At 40.4% G+C, this 12,297-nt stretch overlaps 1 protein-coding gene across 3 annotated transcripts in view; it reads left to right on the forward strand.

Moving 5' to 3' along the window:
- The window catches only part of KIDINS220 (kinase D interacting substrate 220), a 248,515-nt gene that overhangs the window by 117,386 nt on the left and 118,832 nt on the right, over window positions 1–12,297 (forward strand). For all 3 annotated transcript variants that reach the window (XM_073625407.1, XM_073625408.1, XM_073625409.1), the window contains exon 22: window positions 912–1,074. In XM_073625407.1, the coding sequence (XP_073481508.1) occupies window positions 912–1,074 (163 nt within the window). The remainder of the gene's footprint in view (window positions 1–911; window positions 1,075–12,297) is intronic.

Below are 12,297 nucleotides of genomic sequence, written 5' to 3' on the forward strand. Positions count from 1 at the left end.
AAAACATCTTCTTTAAGGAAAGAGACTTAGTTTTTTTTTTTTTTTTTAATAAAAGTTTCCTTTATGCAGCACTTGCCAATTACGCACAATTAAAGTAGCCGTTATAACCTGTATGAAAAATAAATGTTTAAAAAAGAATAAGTGAACAGTTGCCCCCCCATACTGTCATTGCAGGGTAGCCTTTTTTTTCATATCTGTAAAAGGATAGGCCTTAAAATGCTGGATTTTTTTTTTTTTTTTTTTTTTTTAATACTTGCAAGGTAATATAATATGCTATGCATCGCATACTAGTGAAACTTACCTGAAAAGAAAGCATTCCAGCGATGTGAGGTCATTGCTGGAGGCTGCTTTCATATTCACCCACCTTGCTTCCGGGTTCACGGACTCCGGCTCTGTGACTGGCTGGAGCCGCGATGAGGTCACTCCCGGAATGCCGGACACAGCACAGGGCTCTGAAGGAACTACACGGGTGGCCGTTCCTTCTGAACGCATGCTCCAGTGATGTCACCGGCTGCTTGTACAGTAAATCTCTCCTAAATAGTGCACGTTTAGGATATATTTACACTACCTAATAGGTACGCCTAGAGAGAGAGAGGGGGGCCATTCTTTTCAGGACCAAGAATCTGAAATCTCCAGATGTTGCAGATAATTCAATCAATGTAGATTCCTTCTGAGAGTCCTTGACTACTGTACTGGAACAATGCAGAGAACCGGGCATGTTTGGTGTTTTGTCCAACGCATCTTTCATAAAAGTGCGTCAGCAGAAACAGCATTCTGGATTACAAGATCCAACTCTTTATACATCAATGCCTGTGAGCTGACTGTCCATCAGTAAACCAAACATCCAATACCATTCCAATTTTTTGTTTTGTTTTTTTGTAACCAGGTGTTTTCTTTTGTCACATTTACAGGACGATTATTAAGAGCCAACCAGATAAGTTTTAACTGGGACAGGCTGGCCTCGTGGATCAACCTTACAGAGCAGTGGCCATATAGAACATCCTGGCTTATCCTGTACTTGGAAGAGACAGAGAGTGTCCATGATCAGACCACACTGAAGACTATTTATGAAAGGTAAGTTTTAGTTTTACAGTATAAAATAACTTCCTTCTTTTGTCCTGTAAGGGACCACTGCTACCATTGTACCTACTATGACAGTACAGTTAAAAGGCTTAAAATGTTATCTGCTGGTATTTTATTTATTTTTTCTGTGTAGAAGCTGTTTGGGTGGCTCCAAAGCCATCTGCTTACTTCTGCAATAATGCAAAGTAGCAAACCACTTCCCACTCGCCTAGTCCTGGGACTCGGCCCCGATTCACACCGGTGCTGCTTTGAAATCACGCTATTTCAGCGTGATTTCAAAGCCGCACATCAGTTCGATTTGCACTGATGCTTTGATTGCGGCTTGCGACTTCATTTAACAGAAGTCTATGCAAGTCACGATTAAATCGCCAAAAAGTAGTGCAGGAACTTTTTCATAATCGCTGCGACATGAAAGTTCCATTGCCGGCAATGGGAAGTGACTTGTCATGCAATTTGGAACTGTTAACAATCAACTGTTTTTGATTTGCATTGGTTGGGCACAGAAGTACATTGAGGGGAAAAAAAGTGTTTGATCCCCTGCTGATTTTGTTCATTTGCCCACTGACAAAGAAATAATCAGTCTAATTTTAATGGTAGGTTTATTTTAACAGTGAGAGACAGAATGCCAAAAAAAAAAAAAATCCAGAAAAACGCATTTCAAATAAGTTATACATTTATTTGCATTTTAATGAGTAAATTAAGTATTTGACCCCTTTGCAAAACATGACTTAGTACTTGGTGGAAAAATGCTTGTTGGCAATCGCAGGGGTCAGATGTTTCTTGTAGTTGGCCACCAGGTTTGCACACATCTCAGGAGGGATTTTGTTCCACTCCTCTTTGCAGATCCTCTCCAAGTCATTAAGGTTTAGAAGCTGACGCTTGGAAACTCGAACCTTCATCTCCCTCCACATATTTTCTATGGGAATAAGGTCTGGAGACTGGCTAGGCACTTAATGTGCTTCTTCTTGAGCCACTCTTTTGTTGACCTGGCTGTGTGTTTTGGGTCATTGTCATGCTGGAATACCCATCCACGACCCATTTTCAATGCCCTGGCTGAGGGAAGGAGGTTATCACCCAAGATTTCACGATACCTGGCCCCGTCCATCGTCCCTTTGATGCGGTGAAGTTGTCCTGTCCAATTAGCAGGAAAACGTCCCCAAAGCATAATGTTTCCACCTCCATGGGGAAACAAGGTGGGGATGGTCTTCTTGGGGTCATAGGCAGTATTCCTCCTCTAAATATGGCAAGTTGAGTTGATGCCAAAGATCTCGATTTTGGTCTCATTTGACCACAACACTTTCACCCAGTTCGCCTCTGAATCATTCAGATTTTCATTAGCAAACTTCAGATGGTCCTGTACATGTAATTTTTTGAGCAGGGGGACATTGCGGGCGCTGCAGGATTTCAGTCCTTCACAGCGTAGTGTGTTACCAATTGTTTTCTCTGTGACTATGGTCCCAGCTGCCCTGAAATCATTGACAAGATTCTCCTGTGTAGTTCTGGGCTGATTCCTCACCGTTCTCATGATCATTAAAACTCCACGAGGTGAGATCTTGCATGGAGCCCCAGACCAAGGTGAGATTTACAGTTATTTTGTGTTTCTTCCAGTTGCGAATAATCGCACCAACTGTTGTAACCCTCTCACCAAGCTGCTTGGCGATGGTCTTGTAGCCCATTCAAGCCTTATGTAGGTCTACAATCTTGTCCCAGACATCCTTGGACAGCTCTTTGGTCTTGGCCATGGTGGAAATATTTGAATCTAATTGCTTCCGTGGACAGGTGTCTTTTATACAAGTAACAAGCTGGGATTAGGAGCACTGCCTTTAACAGAGTGCTCCTAATCTCAGCTCGTTACCTGTATAGAAGACATCTGGGAGCCAGAAATCTTGCTGATTGATAGGGGATCAAATATTTCTCTCATTAAAATGCAAATCAATTTAAAGCTATTTTGAAATGTGTTTTTCTGGATATTTTTGTTTTTCTGTCCCTCACTGTTAAAATAAACCTACCATTAAAATTATAGGCTGATTCTTTTTTTTTTTGTCAGTGGGCAAAGGTACAAAATCTGCAGGGGATCACTGTATGGAGAAGAATCTTGTCCTATGTTGCAAAAGAACAGAAATCAAATCATGTGGAGCCCATTAGAGGAGCCTGGGTAGCATTTGTGACCCCCCAGAATCTTAAGGCTTGCTGGCTTATACCCAAATATTCACCTGAAACTGACAATCTTGCTGAAATGCATAAAGAGTTGTGGAAGAGCTGAAATATTTACAAGTTTTTTCAGGTTCCTTGCAGTGCTGCTAAGATGACCAAGAGACAGCTTATTTTGTATGACCTTTAGCTCCAGCAGAAATGCTGCAATAGCTTCTAAGGCTTTTGATCATCAATGTTAGGATTCATTATTTTTTTACTTATCTAACTTTTTTTTTCTTTTTCCGTTCTAGCAAATTACATAACTTTGAATAATTGAGTATTGGTTTGCTTACAACATGGTTTTAGTGCAGAATTAAAGATATGAGGCCAGCAGGTGGCAGTGTTGTACAATGCTGGGTGACAATCCTCCATCCTATTAATTTACTCTTTAAAATGAATGCCATACTAACAGTAATGCAATGCCACGGATTGTCTATAGTCTAGCACAATGGTTTTACGAACGTTAACTAAGAGCTGCTTTATTAGGATATAAAGTACAATGGCGGCAATAAATTTGATTAAAAGTAAGCGTGGTTTGTTCTGCTGATGAGTAAATTGGTTTATTGCATAAATACAGGCGTATTTTTGAGTGTCTATAAGGTATACGAAAGGTATATGCTTGTGTTCAGGATCATTTATTACATTTGTAGACTTTTTTCTTTTTTAATTTGATACGTTACATGCTGTTTCAGTTCACTGGTTTTAGGGCCAGTTCTCACCACAGTTTCTGTGTTCCGGATGCATTTCTGCTTGTGCGTTTTACATGCATTTTTGATGTGTTTCAGTGTGTTTTTGCCTCTTCCTTTTTTTTTTTTCCTTAATCTCAATTCAGGACATGTGCATTCCAGTGCATTTGCATGCGTTCTGGTGCATTTTAAATTTGCCACATTTCACATGCATTTCATACAGAACATTGTGCATGTGTTTTTTTAAGAAGATTAAAAATACACTGGACTGCATCTGGTGTGACTCATACCTTTTAAAGGAGATGTATAGCCAAAGCTATTTTGGCTAGTCTATTCTCCTCCTGTGCAGTTCGTTCCTCACTCCTGTGACCCGCTTTTAGTGGACAACCAACGTTATTCTGCTGTCCTCTGAAATCACTCAGCTGGTCCAGGCTTGGGAAAGATCAAGGATTTAAAGTTGGGATCCACCCAGGGGTCTGGACCAGCACCTTGCTCAGCTTCTCAGCGATCTGCTGAGAACCAGAGCCAGCAACTCCCACTCCCCCCACAGCAGCTCAGTGCTCCAGTGAGGGGAAGAGCAGAGAGCAGCTGACGGTATGGAGAATTGAGAGATCATATTTAGCATCAGGTCGATGCTGCATCCACCTAGGTGAGTATAATTTTTTTTTTTTTTTTTTTTTCAAAAGCCATATTTCTTTAAGACATTGATCGTAAAAATATAGTATGTTACTGGTAATATCTGAATGTGAAATAGAATAAATTCTTAATATACTTGATTAGGTATTTTGCTGTCTTTTTGTTACTCTGGCCAGGCCACGCCCCCAACGTATTTCACTCCGCCCCTCTGAGCTTCCCCCAGACTAAGTGTGGGGTAGAGCTGCACAAAATGAGAATCACGATTTTTTTGCTTAGAATAAAAAGATCACGATTCTCGTGGCGTAAAATCTTTCCCATTATACAAAAAAAATTGGGCTAACTTTACTGGTTCGTTTTTTTTTTTTAATTCATTTTTAGTATCATTTTTTCCCAAAAAATTGCATTTGAACGACCGCTGCGCAAATACAGTGTGACATAAAATATTGCAATAACCACCGTTTTTATTCTCTAGGGTCTCTACTAAAAAAATATATAAATATAATGTTTGGGGGTTCTAAGTAATTTTCTAGCACAAAAAAAAAATGATTTTAACTTGAAACCAACAAATGTCAGAAAAAAGTTTAGTGGTTAAACTTCCCTCATTTTCACACCAAAGTGTATTCCTTTGATGTAAAGGACAAATTGTTACAATGTTTATACTTAAGTTCCACTGCTAAAGAATGTTGTGATTCTTGGCAGACTACCCGGATTTTTTTTTTCCTTTCTTTTACTGCTAAAGAATGTTGTGATTCTTGGCAGACTACCCGGATTTTTTTTTTCCTTTCTTTTACTGCTAAAGAATGTTGTGATTCTTGGCAGACTACCTGGATTTTTTTTCCTTTCTTTTGAGGGAGGTCTGCTTTTTGAAGATCACAACGGGGAAAAAAAAAATCACGATAACGATTCTTAACGATTAATCGTGCAGCTCTAGTGTGGGGTGGAGCGAAATGCATTGGGGGTGTTGCCTGGCCAGAGTCCAGGCTGGGGTTGCCACTTATTGTATTCTGGGATGATACAGACTTGCGGTCACAGGGATACCTTTCTTCAAACTCAGTAAAGCACGCTTCTTGTACTATGTAAACTAAGGGGTTAATCCTCTGCATTGTGTAAAAAGGCTGTTTGATCCTGTCTTCTCTGATCCTCCCCATCTTTTACTGTCCCCAATCAATCTGCTGATGGAACAGAGCCCTAGCAGGCACTCTGCACATGCTCAGTTTGGTGTGTATTGCTAGAGAGTTTTTTTGGGGGGGTGCTTGTGATCAGCACAGGAGTCAATTGACCTACCAGCATGTCTTTGGAGTGTGGGAGGAATGCAGAGTACTTTGAGGAAACCCATGCAGGCACAGGGAGAACATGCAAACTCCAGGCAGGTAGTGCCGTGTTTGGTATTTGAACCGACAACCCCAGTGCTGCCAGGCGGAAGTTCTAACCACTTAGCCACTATGAGTGAGTAGATTCCACAGCATCAGCACTGGATGCTGCTAAAGTGATGGACACCCTAATTTTTCTGCTGTGACACAAATCCCATTGCCATTATTTTGGTGTTGTGAATTATTGTGCAGGCACATTTTTTATATCGGCTGTATTATCTACTTAATAACAGTGTTCATTGTGATTATAGTGTTTGAGCCTTTTTACTGTTAGATTTTGCTTAAGATATATAGGGGCTAGGTCAAGATTAAAGTGAACCTGTCAGCCATCTATCTATAAATCCTTCTCAAAAACCATAAAAGCTGCAATGCTTTTAGCTTTATATACCAAAAACAAAAAAAAATTCTGTTTCCCCTTTTAAAATGTATTTGGTTTTGCTACAGAGAACATGACTTCTCTCAATTTGTCCTTTTTAACTGTCATCACCCTGTCTAATGACAGCGCCTAATTAATGAAGAAGTATGCTCTTATTGGACATTCAAGGAAATCAAGCGCGATAGTTATGAAGTGAAACCATTTTCAATGGAGTCCCCAGAGGAGGGTTTTCTGGGTAATAAAAGTAAATAAGCAGCTACAATGAGGTTCCTGCTTTAGGACACAACAACTTTTATAGTTCAGTGTAGCTTACAGGTGCTCTTTAAATGCTAATTTAAGGATGGGGCCCTGTTTGAAGAGTTTAAATGTAACTTTGGGTAAGATTAAAGCAGGCCATACACGGTTGAATTTCAAACAAATTTTCTTTTCAAAATCAGAAAGTTCGTTTTTGTTTTTTTTGTTTTTTTTTTGTGATCCGATGATGCTACCATTGATTTTCTAAATTCGGCCGACCAAGCCTTCAATTTCACCTCATGTTGCTACAGAAAAAAATTTTCGTGGCCGGGAATCTTCTTTTCTCTCCATAAATTTTCTTTTCTTTTTACATTTCTCGCACTATTCTCCCATCATTGATTAGAAAATCATTCGTTTTTCTAAAAAATTTCCAACATGTCCGATTCCTCAAATTTGATTGCCGCACGGAAATTGCCCATTGCTGCAGCCCACTAATGGTGCGAAATTCGTACGAAAATTCTTTGATACGATTTTCGAAAGAAAATTCTTTCAAAATTCGAACCGTGTATGGCCCGGCATATAAAATACACGTATGATGCATTCTGTCCCTAGTATTAAAGGAATTTTAAACCCAAAAGCAAACGTTTATTATATTGCAGTTGCCATTGGATCATCGATATGGTGCCCGCCTTAGTTCTCTTTTTTAGCCTTTCTTTCCACCTGGTGATTTGGCCAGTAAGTCTGTTGGTTTTCGAAAGAACAAGCTCTCTTGCAGATGTAGCAGTTAGAGGAATGGGGCAAACCACTGACAGGGGTGCTTTTAATGACCAGCTTTTATTTTATGTAAAACTTTTATCTCAAAAGGAAAAAAAAAAAATTGTTGCTTTGACTGCTGGTAAAAGTGTGATTGTGTTTTTTTTTTTTTTTTGTGCTCTTTTGCATGTTATTATTGAGCTTTTTTGTGCACAAGTGTTTTTTTTTTTTAGAAACCCTCCCCACAGCTAATTGTTCCCTTTTTTAAATTTTATAATTTTTTTGTGCGTTTTATTGGCCACTTAGGCGTCTTCTGCTCGAAAACTCCTCTCAAAAATGCGAGTTTGGTGGGGGGGTTTTCTGCCTGTAAACTCCTGAGAAAGCCATAGTGTGCATGGACACATTGGCTAACCTGGAGGGGAGTTTCCAGGCAGAAAAAAAATGAGCACTCATAAAAGCTCGAAAGCCTGTAGGAGCTGCTTCTTTGAGCTTTGAGATGCAGTGTACATGAACCCTAATACAGGTGGTGTGTTACTGGCTAGATCACCAGGTGAAAACAGAGGGAACACATACTTGAAAAAGAAAACTAATGCAGCCACCACATCTAATGACAGCAGTTTTTTTTCTCTCAGCCCCCCCCCCCCCCCCCCCCCAAAAAAAATAACAAAATAACATAGTTATGACATTGTTTTATCACCTGTAGAAGTGATCCGAGCAACTGGAAAGCTCTGTTGCCTGAAGTTAAAAAAAAAAAAAAAAAAAACTCTGCTTAAAAAGTGTTAGCTGGAATTAGATTTTTGTTTGTCGCCTCTAAAGAAGAACTCCATGTTCACTATGAGTTTAAAACGATTTTTGGGACAGCTTGGTTCAGTTGCATGCTTAATTTTGCAGAACGGTCTGGATACTGCAACAGCTTGTGCTGCATACAGCAAGATGTGATGTCATCCGCCCACCTCTTCACCCCTTCCAATCAGAGAAGACCTATTTTCATTGGTAAAAATATAAGGCTGTTCCTGAATGGCTGAGATACTGTATGACTGACTCTTTTCTTTCTGGGCGCAGAAGTGAAGTGTCTAGTACTTGGGAAGGAGGACAGTATAGTTTACTCTATGCAGCACAAGCTGCTACAGTATATTACAGAGGCCAGACCATTCTGCAAGGGTAAACGTTCATTTGAACCAAGCTGGCTCAAGCAAACTTTTTAAAATCATAGTGAACATCAAGTTCCTCTTTAACCACTTCTGGAGCGCCGCACGCCAATATACGTCCTAACTTTGCCATAACCCTGGTATCCTCTTCTTCTGTGGGCGGTCCGGTTTCCAATAATAGTGGTCTCTGCAGTGGATTCACCTGCTAGGCATGGAGAATAGCGTAAAAAGAATAGTGTAAAATAAGAAAAATTTTTTTAAACGTGCCTCATCCCGCCGTGCAGAAGTGAACGCATACGTGAGTAGCGCCCGCATATGAAAATTGTGTTAAAACCACACATGTGAGATATCGCTGCGATCGGTAGAGCGAGAGCAATAATTCTAGCCTTGGACCTCCTCTGTAACTCAAAACATGCAACCTGTAGAATTTTTTTAAACGTGGCCTATGGAGATTTTTAAGGGTAAAAGTTTGCTGCCATTCCACAAGCGGGCGCAATTTTGAAGTGTGACATGTTGGGTATCAATTTACTTGGCGTAACATTATCTTTCACAATATAAAAAAAATTGGGCTAACTTTACTATTGTATTATTTTTTTAATTAAAAAAAGTGTATTTTTTCCAAAAAGAGCGCTCGTAAGACCACTGCGCAAATACGGTGTGATAAAGTATTGCAACAACAACCATTTTATTCTCCAGGGTGTTAGAAAAAATATGTTTGGGGGTTCTAAGTAATTTTCTAGCTAACTTGTAAACAACAAATCTCAGAAAGAGGCTTGGTCCTTAAGTGGTTAAAGTGTGTGTAATCCTGAACAATCAACTTCTCTTATTTGGTTCCTTTTGGTCTGTTAAATATACAATGGAAAGCATTTTGTTATATCTGTTAGGCCTCTTTCACATGAACGATCCGTTCAGGTCCACCTGTCAGTTTTTTAGGCGGACCTGAACGGACCCTCCACAGACCTCTATGGAGCGTCAGATGTCAGCGGTGACATGTCCACTGACATCCGACCCGCTCCGATCCAAAAAAGTGTAACGGAGGAAAAACCTACTTTTCCATCCGTTATCGGATCGGGTGACGACGGACTCTACGGTCCGTCATCATCCGATCCCCCATAGGGGAGAGCGGCACTGTGACAGGTCTGACCTGTCATCTGCCATGAACATCCGCTTGCTCAGCGGGGATCGCTCCGTGGATCCCTGCTGAGCAAGCGGATGTTCACGGGGCGGATCATCGCGGATCCATCCCGTGTTAAAGGACCCTTAAACAATAAATCTTACCAGAAACCTTGTGAGCTAATAACTTCCTGTGCTGATTTTTAGCAATTACATTTATGCTCTGGGGACCCAAGGGCTATAGAATCCCACCCTTCTGTTCGTCCTTTATAAACTACACATTCATCTAAAGCTTGCCATAGATGGATTGATTTCAGTTTGTTTCAGCAGGGACCAACCCAAATTTGATCCATCTATGGCTGTTCCTGCTCAACAGAATTCAGTCTAAAAGTGATTGTAAATGATCACCTTGTAAAACAACCAAAACAGCCCATTCAGTTTAAAATCTAAATGAAAGACAAACCTTTGTGTACAGGTTTGGTATAAAAATACATCATAAATCCCTTTTTTTTTTTTTTTTCATAAGTGATCACATTCCGTCTGTTCTCAGCTGCATAAGAGCTGGGGGGGGGGGGAGGAGCAGCAGCACACTGAGCTTCCCAGTGAATGGCTGTGCAGTGGGGGGCGTGTCAGGACAAGTCTGATCCTTGGAGGAGAGCACATTGAGTTCCCAGCATAACTAGAACTGACTAGACTGTGTTCTGCTTAGTGTGGTCAGTTTTTAATAGGAAAGCAGAGGGACTGGCAGGAACACCAGGGATTTCACACGAAGCAATACAAAGAGAACAGGATACTTTCTCATGTACATGGTACAGCAGCCACATATCAGGAATATGAAGTGTTGGGGTAATAAATGCTTTAACGATCAACTTCTGTCAAACGAGAATGTTAGAAATGTTTCATTTGATCAGCAGCTTCAGAGCTGATCAGTGTACTCTGACAGCAGAGGAATCACCGCTGTCAGAATACAATAGTATAGTGGGAAGGAATTCTCCATCCACTTCGCTTGTGTGAAAATTAGGGAGTCTGTTGTCTTTTTTTTTTCTTTTTTTCTTTTATCCATGGGCAGCCTAAAGCCTCATACACATGGTAAGTTTTTTTTTTTTTGCATTCAAATTGTGGAGCTTGCATGGGGGTCCTGCACTAACAATGTGATGTTAGTACAGCTATCTCCCCACTGAGCTATTGTGTTCTGAAAGGCGGACCACAGCCATTGGCTTGAAGCACTGATCAGATGCCAATGGACTGCTGGTTTTCCAGCATGCTTGTTCAACAGAAGCCATTCATGAAATCTGCTTCTTTCAGACAAAGACCTGTACACATGAGCCGAATGTTGCCTGGTGTCTACTCTACCGACATATTTCAGCAGATATTCAGCCCTTGTGTACAGGGCTTAATCCTATTCTGTCTCAAAGGTGACGGTGCTGGTGTGCAATTTCATTGTAGAACAAACAGCATTATCATTCTATTATATGATTATATTAATAATTTCCTTTTGGGGTTAATAAAGTATTCTGAATCTGAAGTGGAATAATAACATGTCTACTGCTAGGATCAACAGGTAATAAAAATGTTGTAGGAGGGATGACTCCGGAAAACCACACACTCTTGTGGGGGCTTCACTCCTCCAATCAACAAACCAGAGCTCAGTAGTAGACACATTTATCCTTTAAGAATCTAATAATGGTTTTCGGTAGGAGAACTTGTTGGGCATCTCTTCTCTTTTTTGCCGTTTGTCCAGCTTAAGTTCTATTTCTCCAGCTGAAGCCATATTTTTTTCCTCTGGGCAGTTTAGCAAGTAAGAAGTTTAAGCAGGATTTTCTTGTGGATTTCTAGCCTGAGAGGCATTAGTGAAATAAACATCAAGCCTCCGTCTGTGCAGGTCTGCTTCTTCTCCTTGCCTCTTGCCCAGAGCAGATGGGAAATGACAGCGTTTAAAGTGGATAGTTAAGTCCTCCTGTAACGTGATTTTTAAAATTTTTTTTTTTTCTTTCCTTTCGTCCTCTCGGCTTACTATCGCATTTTGTTTCATCCATCTAGCTCATTGTGAAAACAGATTGGTCTGATGACAAATGCACAGATGATGATATTACTTTGCAAGAAATTAGGATTATGACTTTCCTTACTGGATTTCTTAAAGACTTACCCAATAGAATCTGGGGTTTGCATAGGACAGACCTTTTTTTATTTTTCTATTTTTTTATTCTTTTTATTTAAGGATTAGGATACCTAAACTGAGGCTTCAGGATTTGATTACAGGATGCTTTTTTAATATTATTTGTTCATCAGGGGATGGAACACCTTGGAATATACTGTAATCCCTGACTATAGGACAGTGGGCATCAAGAAAATGGAAAGTCACATCGAAGGGTGAAATTCATGTCTATTAACAACATGGCCTTTCTATCACCTCAAAGTGATCTTCCACTTTCTTGAGATTCCATTGTCAACAGTAAGATAGGCCACTTTGAAGCCACCTTTTGAGCAGCTCTAAGACCTCAGACATCTTAAAGTGTTTGTAAATCTCGAAATAGTACTTACCTTCTCTGTGCAATGGTTTTGCACAGAGCAGCCTGGATCATCCTCTTCTCACCTCCGATTTTGGCTTCTTCCCCCTGCCATGTGCCCCCGTAGAAAGCTGATTTCCATGGGGACACTCGTGTGTGCTTGATTGCAAGCCTGGCTGTTTGCAGCTATGCAGACAC

Source organism: Aquarana catesbeiana, linkage group LG04, assembly GCF_042186555.1.
Source record: "Aquarana catesbeiana isolate 2022-GZ linkage group LG04, ASM4218655v1, whole genome shotgun sequence".
In the NCBI taxonomy this organism is placed as follows: Eukaryota; Metazoa; Chordata; class Amphibia; order Anura; family Ranidae; genus Aquarana; species Aquarana catesbeiana.